The 17,232-nt window shown below is 39.7% G+C and overlaps 1 protein-coding gene across 3 annotated transcripts in view; it reads right to left on the bottom strand.

Annotated features, from left to right (window-relative positions):
* The window catches only part of LOC139645563 (diacylglycerol kinase delta), an 86,739-nt gene that overhangs the window by 7,140 nt on the left and 62,367 nt on the right, over positions 1-17,232 (bottom strand). For all 3 annotated transcript variants that reach the window (XM_071521310.1, XM_071521308.1, XM_071521309.1), the window contains 12 exons: positions 15,768-15,855; positions 14,811-14,902; positions 12,205-12,304; positions 10,989-11,054; positions 7,759-7,933; positions 6,628-6,726; positions 5,639-5,723; positions 5,345-5,452; positions 4,361-4,457; positions 3,861-3,968; positions 2,808-2,921; positions 1,960-2,094 (listed from right to left, as the gene is read on the bottom strand). In XM_071521310.1, the coding sequence (XP_071377411.1) occupies positions 1,960-2,094; positions 2,808-2,921; positions 3,861-3,968; positions 4,361-4,457; positions 5,345-5,452; positions 5,639-5,723; positions 6,628-6,726; positions 7,759-7,933; positions 10,989-11,054; positions 12,205-12,304; positions 14,811-14,902; positions 15,768-15,855 (1,267 nt within the window). The remainder of the gene's footprint in view (positions 1-1,959; positions 2,095-2,807; positions 2,922-3,860; positions 3,969-4,360; positions 4,458-5,344; positions 5,453-5,638; positions 5,724-6,627; positions 6,727-7,758; positions 7,934-10,988; positions 11,055-12,204; positions 12,305-14,810; positions 14,903-15,767; positions 15,856-17,232) is intronic.

The raw sequence follows: 17,232 nt of genomic DNA, 5'->3' as shown, positions 1-17,232 counted from the left end.
AAGAAAATTGCATGTCCAAACTTTTGACTGGTAGTGTACTTTTTTGAGTATTTTTTTTAAAGTCTGCGTTTTTACTTTTACTTAAGTATGTTTTTACTGAAGTACTGTACTTCACTACATTTTAAATCACTAACAGAATCAGTAACAGTGTACAGATTTTGTAGGGTCTACATAAGCAAAAGCATCTTATACTCTGAGTACATTTTAAATGAGCTACTTTTTACTTTTACCTCAGTAGATTGTCACACCAGTACTTTTACTTCAACTTGAGTAAAATATCAGCAAAGTAACAATACTTCTACTTGAGTAGGGCATGTTAGTACTACTTCTTTCTCGTTTGTTCCTACTCAACACTAAATCATGCATTGTAACATGTGAACTTGTGCTGATCCGTCTCAAAAAGCATATTATGTGGATGAGTTGAAGATGACACGTTTTGAGAGTGCGATTCAATCGGTACTTGAAAGAAGAAGCATAATAGAATTCAAAAGCCAATTGAAGCCTGACTCAAGGGAGCTCTTGTAGGGCTTTTTGTGTAGCAGTTTGAATGAAAGAACTAGGATGGGTAGAAAGAGGTGCAAATAATCAGAGGCGCGTTTTTTTTTTTTTGCTCATGTTTTCCACAAAAGCGGAGGCTGAGAAGGTCAAAATCTAGAATCCGAACAAAAACAAAAACAGAGAAGAGAGACAAAAGGATGAAGGATGAGGGACAGAGAGAGAGAGAGAGATAGAGAGAGAGAGGGAGAGAGAGACAGAGAGAGAGAGAGAGAGAGAGAGAAGGAGGGAGGCAGAGGGTAAAAGGAGGAATGTTTGCTTTCTGTTTTACTAGGTACAAATCTGAATTTAATTTAATAACCTGGTGATAATCATGCTTCAACCGAGCATCTGATGGAGAAAACCTTTACCTGAAACATTACTGTCACCGTTCTACTGAATAAAAGCCTCGTTTAAGAGGATAAAACCAGGAGAGCCAGCGTCCTTCTCTCTCCACCGCACTTGAAGAAGGGAACCATGGAAACCGATTGCCAAAATGTGCTTGGCTCAAGAGAGGCTCTCAGAGGTTTGTGGAAAGAGAACAAACACTCATGGGTGTAAATTTGATTTAAGAAACCCTGAAATAGAAAGAATCAACAAGGGCGAAGAGAGAAGAGCTGGAGCCAGTGAATTGGAAGTGGATTGTTGATTGCAGCATGTACAACAGAAAGAGTCCATAATACCACTCCCTTCCACATACAGTATATATGGAAGGGAATAAATATCCATAAACACTACCAGTCAAAAGTTTGGACACATCACATTTTTCTTTATTTTTACTATTTTCCACATTTTAGAATAACAGTAAAGACATCAAAACTATGAAATAACACAAATGGAATTATGCAGTGACCAAAAAAGTGTTAAACAAATCAAAACTATCTTATATTTTAGATTCTTTAAAGTAGCCGCCCTTTGCCTTGATGGAAAGGCAAAAGGCTTTGGAAAGAAATTCATACATAGGATCAACTTCACTATTTATATTTGTCTAAGAAACTCATTTCAAGCATTTAAGCATAAGCCTTTAGATCAAAATGGCTTTAAGAGAATGAAAATCATAGTACATTCAATCAGGTGTGTCCAAACTTTTGACTGGGAGTGTACATGTGAAATTCAATAATGCATATACACACATAGACACATATAAGCTCACTCACTGCATCTGTCCTATTTGTATGTGTTGTACATATCTTTGGAAATAATTTGCAATTCACCTGTTTTCTACTATGAAGACGAAAGTAGGTCTGCACAACATTCTTCCTAATCCAATTTTTTTTATACAAATTGGTGTAGCATGATTTTTGTGCGGACGTATTTCGACTTTTGCAAGTTCAGCCGGTGGAAAAGGTATATGTGTGTATATCACATTAATTCATCCAGTGTTTCATTCTGCAGACAGTGCTTCAGAGCGGAGCCGGCCCTCACCCTGTCTCTGGTGAGCATCTGAGCTCGGTTCTTGTGGACGATCTTGACGATGCCGGGCGGCTGGATCCAGGCCTCTCCGTCCACCTGGACTGGGACGCCCTCCTCCCCCAGGATGGTGATCTTCACCTGGCGACACTGGGAGGCAGCAGAGCAGAGAGACACGACAGCAGCAGTGAGACGGGACGTTGGTTTTGTTTCTTTCAGGGAAAGTTCACTGAGCAGAATATCATAACGTCTCCATATCACCTATTTAACAATACATGCCAAAAAATGTACAATTTTGTTATTTTCTTGTATTTTTATATCAAAATCCGATAACTTTTACTTCCTGGAAAACTTTGTATTTAGCAGTTACTTCTTGTACTAGTAGATATACATAAAAATTCCAACCAATAACACCTTCACATATTTTTTTCTTGGTGACTTTAAGGGAAGGAGAAAGTGTTTCTCATTCACTTTCCTTACCCAGACTCAGAAAATAAAAATAAAAAAAAAACACTGGTATATCTATTTTGTACAGGTATATTATTGGGACAAAGGAGCATTTGTTATATCTATTGTCACAGCTGCTGAGCCTTGCATGCTTTACTCTTGGTTGCTTGTTGGCAACCTAGGAATTGAAGCTTATTCTAATGTTGCACTTATTTTAAGTCACTCTGAATACGAAGATCTGCTAAATGCCTAAAAATGTAAAGGCAATATTGTAAGATGTGTGGAAAAGAATTATTTTCTCTAGACTGTAGCCTTCAACCTGCAAAAGGAGAGAAGAGGCAAGGACAAGAGGAGTGGAAAGTTGTGTATGTGCAAGCAAGTGTGTGTGTGTGTGTGTGTGTGTGTGTGTGTGTTACCTGTGCGATGCGGTGGTGCTGCAGGTTGATGACTCTGGACATGGCCATCTGCATGCTGCCAAACACCGCCACCACCTCCAGCTTCTTATCATCGAACGACGGAGCGCCAAAGTTCTGAAGGGTTAGGTCGAGAGCAGCTGGTGTTAGGGATGGAGTCAATGAAACTGCTGCTCATTGGTTAATGACATAACTTTCATCCTCAGTATTTCGATCAGAAGATGGTATGAACGTTCTTAAAGCTGCGATAGACAGGATGTTAATGTGAAAATACACCCACGGCTTATGAGTCTGAATCATGAAGTGGGGCTGCAGCAGAGGAGAGCGTCCCATCACTACTAATTGAGACTCTGTAGATTCACCATATTTGCCCAAAATGGAATTAAAGTGTCAGTATGTGTCAGCACTGAAATCCAATCTATCATTTGTTTAGTTTGTAAAAATGAGTGTGTGCAGTTTACTGACGTCACCTTACAGGATTTCTGGGTATTGTTCAAATTTTAAGTTCAAATTTTTCAAACTTTTTTTTAAACAGTAACTAAACCCCAAAACCCAAATCTTTGGTGAACCCTGACACCTAATGGTGAAAAGTAGGGTACTGAACTGGCCTTCTCCTATTGGCTGGTCTTTGTGCCAGGTGATGTCACCACCTGTTGTACTCTATAGAGGGTGACATCACAGGGCACAGAGACCAGCCAAGAGCAGATGACCAGTTCAGTACCCTACCTTTCCACCACAGGTTGAGGTTGGGTTTAGTTACTCTTTAAACTTTTTTTTTTTTCCAAACAAATTTTTCCCTCTCCCTGCTATTCGGAGACGGCAACATGCGAAGATACATAATGCAGGTTTACGGAAAAAGGGTTTTCAATGTTAAAGAAAACCCCATCTCCTGAACTGACTGAATTGAAACTGATCTGTCCTTGGATGCCTGCCGTGTTCTGAAACTCAACCAAGAGTGTTCAAGGCTGCGTTATTATCATTTAGCTGTGTTTCTGTGCATTTTGTTTAAATGTATGGGAGCCTGCTGTGCTCTGTGCTGCCCTTTAACACACTCACATTATCCTCCTTGGTGCCTCCCCAGAAGTTGATGCCGCCTGCGTAGCTCGGGATGTTGAGGACCGCCAGGCCCTGCAGGCTGGGCAGAGACATGGGAACCCCGTCACACTGGAGAGGGAGAGAGAGAGAGGGAAGGAGAGAGAGAGAGAGAGAGAGAGAGAGAGAGAGAGAGAGGAAAAGGGAGGAGACAAGGAAAGAGGGGTGAGAGAGAGAAGGAGAGGAAAGAGAAAGAGATTAACAGTTCAATTCAATTCAATTCAATATGCTTTATTGGCATGTATGTTACACAAACAGTATTGTCAAAGCTTCAGCTACAATGTTGAATAGGATGGAATATAATACTTAATAATTAACAGTTTATCATTCACTAACATCAGGACTTTGACAGTTGACAGCTCCATGTTTCTCAAAATAGAACCAGCTGCAGTCTTTTTCTCATTCCTTCAGAGATTCAGTAGTGTGTGTGTGTGGTGCGTGCGTGTGTGTGTGCGCGCGCTGACCTCCAGCTGAACCCTCTGCTCCAGGTTCTTGTAAGTCTTCTGCACCAGCTCTTTGGTCCCCAGCACTCCGTACCACATCATGTTCTTGGTGCGGCTGCTGCAGGAGGAGAGACAGGGAGAGGGAGTCCATCAGCCTTTGTGTGTATAGTGTAATAACGATAAGGTCACATGCAATTGATTAGATTAGATGAAACATTATTGATTCCTGAAGGAGAAAGTGTTGGAGAGTTCATTGCTAGAATCTCTTGGCCCTGACAAGGACATTTTCATACAGTGGTAATCCTCGAGTTCCCTGTTTGTTTTGTCTCCATCTTTGTTGCTCAGCCTCATCACTGTGGTGTTTCTGCACTGCACTTCCCACAGATCACCTGTCAATCAAACAGTGTGGGCGGAGCTTGGACTTTCTGTTGATGCAGTTTGAGTTTCTCTTTTCTTTGTCTGTTCAGCCATGGCGGCTATCGCTGCTCATGCTAACTACCCAGTTCTTCTTCTACTGTTTATTCCAAACAAACCGGACACGTAAAACGCATCACTTCCTGTGCGGCAGAGGATTTTTCTCATGGAAAGAGCTAGACAGTGGAGAAGCTTTCATGATCTGGATATAGGTTGAATCACTATTGTGTTACAGATTATACTTTAAAACAAAACAAATTATAAAGAAAAAGAAAATTTCCATTTCCACGTTAATTTCCATAAAGAAGTGGAAAAGAGAGGAAAAGCAGCAGTGAAGAGTCTGTTTGTGTTTGCATCAGTTTCCTCTCATGTTTTTTTGTATACTTTGAATGCAGATCTCAGGGTGATGAAACACATCAATTTAATAATAAAATAATTCATGTTTTGCAGTTGCATCAGTGCAATGTGTTTTGTTCCTTTGATGGAGAGAGTCGTGCAGTCGCATAGTTTAATAGGACCGCTCTGTCAACGTAGATTAAAACTAGGCTTGTGTGTGTATCTGTGTGTGTGTGTGTGTGTGTGTGTTCATACCTGCATTTCTTGGGGTGCTCATCCCTCTTGTTGTTGAACTCCAGGGAGATCTTGGCGTCCAGGCCGATGCCAAAGTAGTTGTTCATCACGCACTTCTCTGAACATTGTCTACAGGCAAACACATTTTTACACATTTATTATAACTGACTAGCTGCCCAGATAATTAAAACACAAACACATAGACACAGACACAAAAACACAATCCGCAAAAGCCTTCATTTAGCTGCAGCTGCATATGAAGGACACACACACATGCACAAACACACAAATACACAAGTACACACACAGACTTACACAGAGTCTTCATTGAAGGTGACAGTGTTGAGGCTCTCTGGTTTCTCCAGCACAATGGGGGAAGTGGGACTTAAGCTTCCTTGACCTGGACAGAGGCATGATGGGTAAATTAGCCAGCAAGTGTGACGACAACAGAGGCACTTTCCAAAGTTGTTTTGAATTTGTGAAGCAGTACCGAACCAAACAATACTGCCCTACAAAGCTAAACGGCGGTAATTAAATAAGAGCAAGACAGAGTGAAACTGAGAAAAAGTTGTGTGTTTTATAAAAGAAAAATGATATCCTAAAATGATTATCAAATAAAGGGTTTAATTCAAAGTGAGATATTTTTTGAGGCATTCTCCCGCAAAATGATTCCTATGAAAGTGAGGCACATTATGAGTTACTATTAAAAAAGTACACTGAAAAAACTAACATACATATTAAGTTATGTTATCTTGTATCCAGACATGTCAAGCTTATTTTAGGATTTTTTTTGTGTGAAATCATCTTACTGCACTGGCAGATAATTTTACCGGTTTCAACAAATTTGACTTTTTTTCTCCATTTTTTTATACTTTATTGTGTCATTATTACAATATAGCTTATAGACTTTTTTTTACCAGGAGAATGCAACTTGTTTCAGGACATTTACTTGGTAAAGGTGAAATTATGTTGGAGAAAGTTTCTTGTTTCAAGATTTTCTTCACTGTTTTATGATGATTTCTTGAAAGAAGTCATATTGGCATGAATCAAGTGAAATTTATTGAAACCAGAAAGATTATCTGCCAGTGCAGTGAGATAACTTTACTAAAAATATCACAAAATGAGCTTGATAGGTCTGGAAACGATCATGTTTTTGAGGATAGCATCACTTGTCTTGTTCGTGAAATACTACCAGATGAGTTTCAGGATACACAATTTCCCAAAAATGTGTGTATAGCGTTTTGGAATGAGTCCCTTAAAAGTCATTCTGCTGCTAAGTTAAAACACAGTGGGACTTGACTCACGTGGCTCTGCCTCCTTCAGCTCCTCGCTGTTCTCTCTCTTGATGGAGGAGGAGGAAGACATCCGCTGCACCTGGGTGTGTCGGTTCTGCTCATCCACCACTGACAGAGGGAGAGAGAGAGAGAGAGAGAGAGAGAGGGAGAGGGAGAGAGAGAGAGAGAGAGAGAGAGAGAGAGAGAGGAAGATCAGCAGCAGAGAAGAAGAGATAAAGAAATCCATGTTATGTTCAAAGCTGCAGTGAGCAATTTTCCCACATTGGCGCCCCCAAATGGCAGCGAGAGGTAACTGTTTGAGTCATGAGGACTTCACTACTCAGAATTCCTGTGCAGTGAGGTCAGTAAACGCCACACAGCTCGCTCATGTTCACCAACCCGGCCGGTCTGTGATGCTTTATACCAAAGGAAACCAAAGAGACGAGAGAGTTTGGATTTCACTCTCAAGTTTTGAAGTCTCCTTACCAACACCGGAATTTAATTTGGGCAAATCTACAGAGTCTTAATTAGTGTGGATGGGACGCTCTTCTCTGTTGCAGCCCAATTTTGTGATTTAGGCTGAAAGACAGGGGTAATTTTACATAAAAATCTTGCCTAGTGCAACTTTGAAATAATAGAAATAAGGTTTACTAAATGAGGTTTACTACTTAATAACGCATAATAAAGCATGTGTGGGTACGTACGTATGTTGTTTTATCAACTTTCTCCCTTACCTCTCTCCACCTCAGTGTGTGTGTGTACATGTGTGTCTGTGGGTGCATGTGCCTGTATTTTTACATTTTTTAATGTCAACACTGTTTGTGTAAAGTATGTTAGTGCTTGAGCTTGTGTCTGTGTATGTATGTGTATCATTTTATATTAAAATTTTAGGCATTTTTCTGACACTCTTATCCAGAGTGACTTGCAATGAGTGAAACAGTAGAATAAGCATCAATTCCTAGATCGCCAAAATCACAAGCAACTAAAAACAAGTGTGCAAAGTCTGGGCTCTATTGTCCTTACAATATCCATGTGCCTACAGAGCGGTAAAATGTAAGAGTGCGTGCATGGAAAAGAAATAGAATAAGAGCCCAGAAAGGATTTTTTTTTTTTTTTTACATTTTTGGCTTGAAAGTAGAGGGATCCGCTGCACCCCCTCACCTTTCTCCGCCTGCTCGATGATCTGCCTCAGAGCTTTCTTCAGGCTGTTGGCTCTGAGCATCAGCTGCTCCTTGGACCGGTAGGTTTTGCCCTCTGTGCCCGCCTCGCCGCTCTCCTCGCCGGGGCCGGGGCCGCCGCCGCCCTCCTGGCTGGGCATGGAGCCCGCCGGCACCACCTGGACAGGAGGGGGGAGGGGAGGGAGCGTCCTGTTATTTACAGGTTATACACATTTTTTATGTAAAGGCTTTTTTTTTTACTATGATTTTTATTTCTTAGTTGTGTTTTACTTTTATTCCTCGTTTCTTAGCTCTATTTTTACTCCATTGATCTTGTTGCTGTAGCCATTTTTTAGAATGATTTTCATTTCATTTTTTTTATTTGTGTTTATTTTCTATTCTTTGTTTTTTTCTAGTGTTTTTATTCCATGCTTTTATTTATTGTAAAGCACTTTGTAACAATTGTTTTGAAAGGTGCTATATAAATAAAGTTTATCATTATTTTTATTATTATTATTAGTATTATTATTGTTTATATAAGTCTATTTTTCCCCCAATATCAGTCTGTTTGAGGGTTCACCATTGGACTCTGCGTAAAAAATGCTTTTTCACTAGATTCCATTATGTGATCATATCATAGAATATGATAAAAAAAAAGTTAAAATCACAATACATCTATAACCTTCATACCTTGGATGATACATGATGTTGATATGATGTTTTTTGTTTATATATGTCACAAAAAAATTTAGAAAATCAATGTAGTCTACTGATTTTGATATCAGAATCAAGCTTTCAATAGCTACAACTTTGATTTAGATTTGGCTATAAGCACAAAATTAAAAAGAATACAATTTAAAAATTTTGGTGCCAGGTGATGTCACCTTTTATAGAGTATGACATGTGGTGACATCACCTGAAAGATCCGTACCAAAGATCAGCCAATAGCAGATGGCCATTTCAGTAGCATACTTTTTATCATGAGATGTCAGGCTTTACACAGATTTGGTTTCGGGGTTTAGTGACTCTTTAAGTGAGAGAACGTTTTATAAATGTGGCTTGTTATTCTTAGTGACAACAAGTGTCTCCTAAAGGCAGAAATCCCAGAACTAAGACTCTAATCCTCTACTCTTTGATGCTATGGTGCTATTTTTTAACCTTTATTTATCCAGGGAAAAATGACTGAGCTCAGACGCTCTTTTTCTCTGCATTAGTTTCTAGGGAAGCAGAAACTGTTTCTCATTGACTTTCCCTACTGAGATTTTCCCTGCTGGGTTCAAGGATTCGAACCAGAGACATTACAGTCACAAGCCTCTTATTTTAAATCATATAGTGGCATTATAGAGTAATATCACAGTAATATCATAGCACAGGGTTCCCACTGTGGCCCTAACATCCTGATATAAAGATTTTTCATGACTAAAAATGTTATTCCTGATTCTGGTTTGTTTTTCTAAAGGGGAAAACAGCCTGATTTCCACACACCTGGGTTTACTGTGGAGAAAAAGCAGCTAAAAAAACATAATCTAATTCAATAAATATGTGAAACAAGCTGTAAAATACATTGTGATGCATTCCTGTAAAGTGACCAATTTATCAAATTCCCTGATATTACCTCACTTCCCCTGAGACTTTACTGAATTCCCGGACCAGTGGTAGTATAAGTTCAGTAGTAATAAAAACAGAACGAACCCTTGTCTGTACATTTAGTAATTCCTTCTCTATGGAGCCTTATATCAGTGTGACTCCTCTTCCCTGTTGTTTCTGGCGATGGGAGACACTAGTTGATATTCATTAATACAGAATGAGAGAACTGTCCTCAGGCGAGAATATCCATATTTCATTTTTCAAATATGAAATATACATAATTCAAAGCTGGAAGTCAGCGCCGTTCCCCTGTCGATGTTTTATTGAACGTACATTCTGTCATCTTGAACGCTGCATTGTTTTATTTATTTACAGCGCATTAAAGACTCCATAGGGAGCGGAGGCACAGGGAGCTGTACGCTGGCTTTTGTTCCTCTGCCGCTGTTGTGTTTTTTTTTTTTGTTCGTGTCCTGTGAGGAAACGGTGGATGAGTGTAAAACCTCTCTTTTCACTTGTAACTACGCTCGGGAGAAAACGATAAGAACAAATATCGTCACTCTACTGCCGGTACAGCGGATCTGGATCACGGGAGGATTAGAAACTCCCCAGTGCTGCATCTGAAGAGTTCATTTTCCGAAACGCTTTATATCCACTTTGGGGGGGAAAAACCTAACGTTCATCCTTCGATATCTAAAATATAGTCTGTAAAAGTGTCACCTAGGGTTCGACTAATAGAGCTTAAAGGCTGATACCGATACTGGATTGAAGCTGCTGATAGCTGATATTTTGTTTAAATTTTAGTATTTAGTAAGTATTTAGTGTTTATCCTTGGCAGGGTGGAAAAACCTCTGTAAAAAGGTTTTGGACCATGACACACTACAACTGTCTTCCATTGAAACCTGGATAATAACAATAATAATAATTATAATAAAAAATTCTGATAAAGAAGAAAAAGAAAACATTACTGCATGTTTGTGTGGAATACAGTCCAATTGTTAAGCATGTCCCATAGACAACCAGTGCAGTATTGATCAATTCTACAATCTTCAATTCTATATACAGTAAATCAGAGGTATAGAGGTTCGTTCCTGTACTGAAGTATTATCCTGACCTATTGTTATCTTTCTTTTTTCCTTTTGTAATGTCATTTTAATAGACAAACTCTGTCTTGCTTTTGCTTGTATTTTTGATTTTGTTACTTTTACTTGTAATTGTTTTAATCCATTTATTTAATGTAAAGCACTTTGAGCTGCATTCTATGTATGAATGGTGCTATAAAAAGTATAAGGCATATAGGCATAAAAAAAGTTATTATTATTGTCACTATTACAATAAATATGGAATCTAACTATCTGCATCATATTGAAATAGGACGACACTGACTGGCCAATATCTGGTTTTTAATAAAAAGGCCAATATCAGCCTGATATATCTATAAACTGATATATCGATCTAAGCCTAGTGTTATCATTTTGTTACCTACTATTTGTTACCTACTTTTTTCACATAGAGGAAATCCCATTTTGGAGCAAAACTCTTCAGCTGTTGCTCGAAACACAGCATTAAAATGTGTGTTGTGTTGTAAGCATAGTGAGCGCATGATTGTTATAACTGTTATGTATTGATTACAGCTGGCTTTGTTATTACCTGGGCCTCCGCCTCCTCGCTTAGGGCCTTGACGAGGGAATCCAGCTTCTCATTCAGCAACGCACACTGAGGGAGGAGAGGGAGAGAGAGAGAGAGAGAGAGAGAGAGAGACAGAGACAGAGAGACAGAGAGAGAGAGAGATCATATTGATTATATTCTTTCCTCGCTCATTGTTTCCAATTCATGTGAGGAGAGTAAAGTCGAGCCACTGAATACGCTGGAAAACACTAAATCCTTAAATTTATGGGGCAGCAGAGTGAAACCATTACCTGTTCTTACTCAACATAGCGCTCTTTTATTCCCATCAGCCAAAAAAAAGGGAGAATTTCCCACCGGGGATCAATAAAGTATCACATTATTTGGAAAAAGACGGATAAAGAGACGACACAGCTCAAAGCGTTTCTGACAGCGAGGCTTTGTCGAAGGCTTAAACTGTCTTTGCCGGGTGAAAAGATTTTCTTTCCTTTTTTAGTCTTTTTTTTTTCTTTTTTAAGATCCCGGAAAACCCGCTCTTCCTCTCAGCGTGAATTTCAGAAAGCCGCGGGTCCTTCACCTTCATTTAGCTTGAAAGGAAGAGCGGCATTTCAGCCAGAGGAGAAACTTTAACCTGATTCTTCCACTCTGTTACTCTTCAGGTCACTGTGCTGCACTGATTCTCAACCTTTTTCATATCAAGGACCCCTAATTTAGTCCACATTAGAGCCACAGACCCCCATTTGATTCGATTTTGTCTCTCGGACCCAAATCTGAGAATATTTTTATTGTTAGATATGATTTTGTCCAGAATCCCATGACTATCTGTATTGTAGGTAGAGAGATAACAGAGAAACTATGATCAAAATAGTCTTTTTTTCTACATTCTCTAATGCTGTTAACGTCTTCTAAATGAAATAACGATGAAGTTTAATGATTCCTCAATTTGCTGGGGACCCCCTGGAACGCCCTTAAGCACCCCACGGTGGCCCCCGGACCCCACGTTGAGAACCACTGCTGTACTGGACTCTCAATAATAATAGACAGAAAATCTGGAATTGCCGATGCAGAACAGCAAGTGTGAGAAGAGGGAATGCCGACATCTAACCTTCACCACAACTATTTCTGTCTCCCTCTCTCTCTCTCTCTCTCTCTCAATCCACCTACACTGCCCACTACTGTTATACAAGCTCTTATATAATACACACACACACACACACACACACACGACAAACGCTTGTACCTTCTTGGCCATGGCATCTGCCTCCTCCTTGTTCTCGGTGGCTCTCTCGTACGCCTTCCCCACCTCCGCCACGAAATCATTCACCGTCCCACACAGAAACCTGACAGGGAGAGAGAGAATTGAGAGGATAGAAAGAAAGAAAGAAAGAAAGGGAAAAAAAGGTGAAGGTTAGGGTGATTAAGGTGCAAAAATTAGGGAGTGAAAGGTTTCGGATTGGATGATTCATCGGCGTGTTTGACTCTCCTCTGCCTCCACCTGTGCCTCCCACTCTGCTGCCTCCACACACACACAATGCTGTTTACTCACATCTGCTTCAACGGCTGCTGCTGTGTGACTCAGCAGGGAGCACACTCTCCAAACTCTGCCCCCCCCCCCCTCCGAATAGCATCCTGTGTTTATCACACACTGGTTCCTGTACACTGAACGCTGAATGCTCGTTCCTCATTTAAGAATCTGTTCCTAATTGACCTGCCTGGTTAAATAAAAAAACAAGATAAAATAAAAAATGTACGGAGGGTTTGGGGGCCCGTGTAGCTCAGTGGGTGGGTTAGTTCAATTCCAAAATGCGGTATCTGTAATTAAAAATGAAGAGTGACACCTACTCTTACAGATCGATTGGTAGCACACTATTTAAACAAAATGATGGTACTTTTTGAAGGTGGAAGGTAACTTGAGATTTCTAGCTTTCAAAACTCACTTTTCCAGTCTTCAACTGTGGATGCATGGACGTGTATTTGATCTAGTATTTCTGAATTTATTGTATCTCCTATAGGCAATAGCATAACATATGTGATGATATGTAATTGTAATCTGTTGTCCCCCTTCCCTAGCTCAACCCCACACTGCACTTTTATGTTTTGTACTGCAGTCTTCTTTTTGTGAAAAATAATAAAAAAAATGTTGATCACAAAAAAAAAAGCTCAGTCCGTGCTCCACCAAAAAAGCAGATGACAAAGCAGCATTATTACTCCAGTGTTCAGCCGTATTTACAGGCCACCGTAAGTCAAGGGGAATGATATAGATCGATAGAAGTCATTGATTACTTAATGCCCCTTTAACTCCTTTGTTGGCAAAATGACAACAGTTTTACAAATTGAATAACAATCACAGTCAACTCTCAGACTTAGAAAACAGCCCACATCTCACTGCTGTGTGTCCATTTGAAAAAAAGTGACATGATAAAAAGCCACGATTAATATCACAAGAACTACTTTTTGAAGGAGAGAAGGTAACTTCAACTGTCTGACGAACACTATATTTTCATGATATTGAATAAAGAACTTCAGGTAATGATTTTTTCCCCCCCAAAAAATTAACATACAGCATATTAGAAACAAACTTTTCAAATGTAAACATGTGAGGTCCTTCGGATAAAAGTGTCATATTGCACTGCTGCTCTCGGAGGAAAACCACATGACTGCAACTTCTGAAAATGTCTGTGTATGTGTTGAGTCTCCAGGGGCCAGTTGCATAAAGCTAGTTTAAGATTAGTCTAAGCCTTAGACTGGTCTTAGATTCTCAGGTTGAACTAGGCTAATTAAGACTGTCTGTTACTTAAATATTACAACTGACTTATTTTGAGGTAGGAATGTTAGCCACCTTCCCCCCGGCTAATCTTGAGTTAAGAACTTTGTTGTTATGGCAACAAGTCTAACTGTCAGAGCGGGACGTTTAAATACTGAAGCTGTTTCATACAAGATGCCAAATCTTTGGTTTTTGGGAAGAGTCTGAAGAGAGAGAGAGAGTCTTTAGAGAAAGAAACAACCCATTAGAGATCTACAACAACCAAGTAGTAGTAGGAACAGGTAAATATAAATGTCTAGGCTATAGCCCGTTTGACTTAAAGTCACATTTAAGTCTAAGACCAGGTCTGTCTTTATGCAACTGGCCCCTGATCCATGGCTCTTTGAAACCTGTTAAAATACTACAGTACGATTTCAAAAATACACGGATATGAATGGGGAAAAGACGCATTATTTTCTTGCAGATGCATGGCTTTTGTCGCACTTTGACCGACGTGACATTATGATCAAATGCACTATGGGTGTGTCTTAATCCCCATCATGTGGACTAAACCGCCAGTCCCCAAGGTGTTGTGGCCTAAATCTGCTGCAGAAATCCACTACGGTTTAAAATACACACAGCGGTGGTGGAAAGTGCTCTGTAATGGCCTCTAGACTTTTCCCTAAGGAAGCGTGCTAATGTACTGATGCACTAAGGATGACCCCTAAATACTACTTCCATCTGTCTCTTTCACTTACGGCCGGCCTGAACTTGCTGTCCCCTCTCTCTCTCTCTCTCTCTCTCTGTGTGTGTGCGTGTCCTTAGGGAAGAGACCAAAGAAAGAAAATCGATAGCCATTGACCAGAAGCTCGCTCGCCCCTCTTTGTCCGCCTGCCTCTTTCTCTCATCGTCTCTCCTCTCGTTCTACACTCCCTCTATTTATTCTGTATTCATTTTTGTTTCCCTCCCAGCACTCATCCTCCCGTCTTTACCCGCTCTTCTCTTATCTTCGCCTATTTTCTCTCTCTCCTCTCCTCTCCCCTCCCCTCCTCCCCTCCCCTCCCCTCTCGCTGAAGTGCTATCCCAGCATTCACGGCACATACTTGGCAGAGGATATGACATCGCTGTGTTTGTCCGAGTCCAGGATCTTGGTGAGGTGGGAGGCGACGGAGTCTGCATACTGAGTGATGTGGACCTGAGAGAGAGAGAGAGAGAGAGAGAGAGAGAGATTTTAGATGGATAAAAGATTAGGGGATAGGGGAACAGAGAGACTATATGATACTGTTTTGAAATTTTATAGCAGATTCTTGCTGTTTCTGCAGTGTGAATGCAACCCATCACATAAAAATACACAATTTCTATCATTTTTAACTATGATTTTCACACCATTCTAACTTTGGATAATTGAGATTTGAAAACATCAGTCAGCTGAAAACTTCACCTGGAGGATTCAGATACAGTCTGCTACATTGGCACAGAAAAATACTTAAAATATCCAAGTGGGTAGCTGTTTAGGGATACTATACATCACATTTGTGAAGATTATCTGTCTTTTACTTATTTTGTTGTTATTTTAGTTAGACGGTTATTATTGCTTTGTTTAAGTTATTATTACTTTTGTAATAACTACACTTTTTCCGATTTTTACTAATGTTTTAATTTTCATTTGCAAGTCAATTACATTTTTATTTGTATGTTAATTATTTGTAATTAACATATTTGTAAAATTTGTGAATTTCCTTTTCAGTTACTCAGCTGGACAATGTTGTTTAATTCTGTCTATTGACATTTTATGTTTAACTTTCTCGCACAACTAAACTAAACTAGACTAAATGAAACTAAATGAAACGAAACTAAACAAAACTAAACTGAACTGAACTGAACTGAACTGAACTGAACTGAACTGAACTAAAGTAAACTAAACTAAAGTAAACTGAACTAAACTGAACTAAACTAAACTAAACTAAAGTAAACTAAAGTAAACTGAACTGAACTGAACTGAACTGAACTGAACTGAACTGAACTGAACTGAACTGAACTGCAGTCAGACAGGAGCGAACCTGCAGAGGGGAATCGAGGCTGTCGTCCTCCTTCACTATCGGTGTGTGTTTGTTGGTGGTCGGCACCTCGTACGTCATCACACTCCACCTGAAAACACACACACACACACACACACACACACACACACACACACAGGCAGACAGACAGACGGATACTGATGTCAAGCACCAGGAAATAAACCTTGTTATCGGCCAATGAGATCGAGGCGGGAGGCAGGAGAGAGCGACAGCAAATCGAAACACCCAACCTCCATGTCCTCTCCTTATCTCTTGATGGTAAACACAGATAAACCAGATCAACCTTCTTTATAGTTCAAACTGAGGACAAAAAGTAGCTGAAACACTTGTGGCACACATAGAACTTTTTTTATCTGAATTTTGTTTATTTCAGTTAAATTTGTCATCTGGGGGCGTTTGGAGGCCGCTCTTCAACTGGAAGATGAGCAAAAAGAGAATTTAAAATCAATAAAATATCACATCTACAGCATCTATCGTCTATTTAATATGGTTTGGGTGAATTAGATTTACTTTTGCTGATGTGATACGCATTAAACAGTGAAAGGATGTATGTTAGGATCAGGATTGGCACGTAAAGTATTTATCTTTGAATTTTAAAAAACCCAGAGAAAGAACCCAGAGAGAAAGTAATCCACGCCCTCATCTTCTCACGTCTAGACTGCTGTAACTCCCTCCTTTCTCTTGCCTCCAGCTAGTTCAGACCGCAGCAGCTCTACTTCTTACTGGTTTTAACAGACCACATCACATCACATCAGACCACATCACATCACATCAGACCACATCACATCACCCCAGTCCTGGCTTCTCTCCATTGGCTCCCTGTCCGGTTTAGAATTGATTTTAAGATTTTACCGGTCACCTTTAAAGCACGTTTGGGTCTGGCTCCAAGCTACTATAACAGACATGCTGACCCCATATGAGCCGGTGCGCAGCCTCAGATCCTCAGATTCCCTTCTGGCCGGTCCAAAGTCTAGACTTAAAACTAAAGGTGACCGTGCTTTTTGCCATCAGGGCCCCTCGGCTCTGGAACGACCCGCCTGATGAGAGAGGGCTCGCAGAGTCAGTGTTTTTATTTTAAATCACTTCTTAAAACCCATTTTTATAGACTTGCTTTTATGTGATGTCGTCTTTTTATCTTTTTATCATCTTTTATCGTCTTTTTATCATCTCTTTATTGTATTTTTATCGTCCTTTTATCTTAATTTTATCTTACTTTAATTTTATTTTATGCTGACTGTTTAATTTTAATCCCCCTATATACTTGAATGTTGCTCTTTTCCACCTCTGTCCTCCTATCTGAATTGAATCCCTGTTTATTATTGTTTCATTGCTTTTTAAATTCAAATTTTCAATTTTCAGATTTTGAGTATTCTGCTTTTACCCTGAATTTCCCCAAGGAGATTAATAAAGTGCTATCTTATCTTATCTTTTTGACCGTCAAAGCACT

The sequence above is a fragment of the Centroberyx affinis genome, unplaced genomic scaffold (assembly GCF_046629955.1).
Source record: "Centroberyx affinis isolate AG114_WGS23_722 - 3 ecotype Tasmania unplaced genomic scaffold, CSIRO-AGI_Caff_v1 ptg000882l_1, whole genome shotgun sequence".
In the NCBI taxonomy this organism is placed as follows: domain Eukaryota; kingdom Metazoa; phylum Chordata; class Actinopteri; order Beryciformes; family Berycidae; genus Centroberyx; species Centroberyx affinis.
The sequence above is the reverse complement of the archived record's forward strand: the minus strand, read 5'-3'. Positions and strand labels throughout refer to the sequence as shown.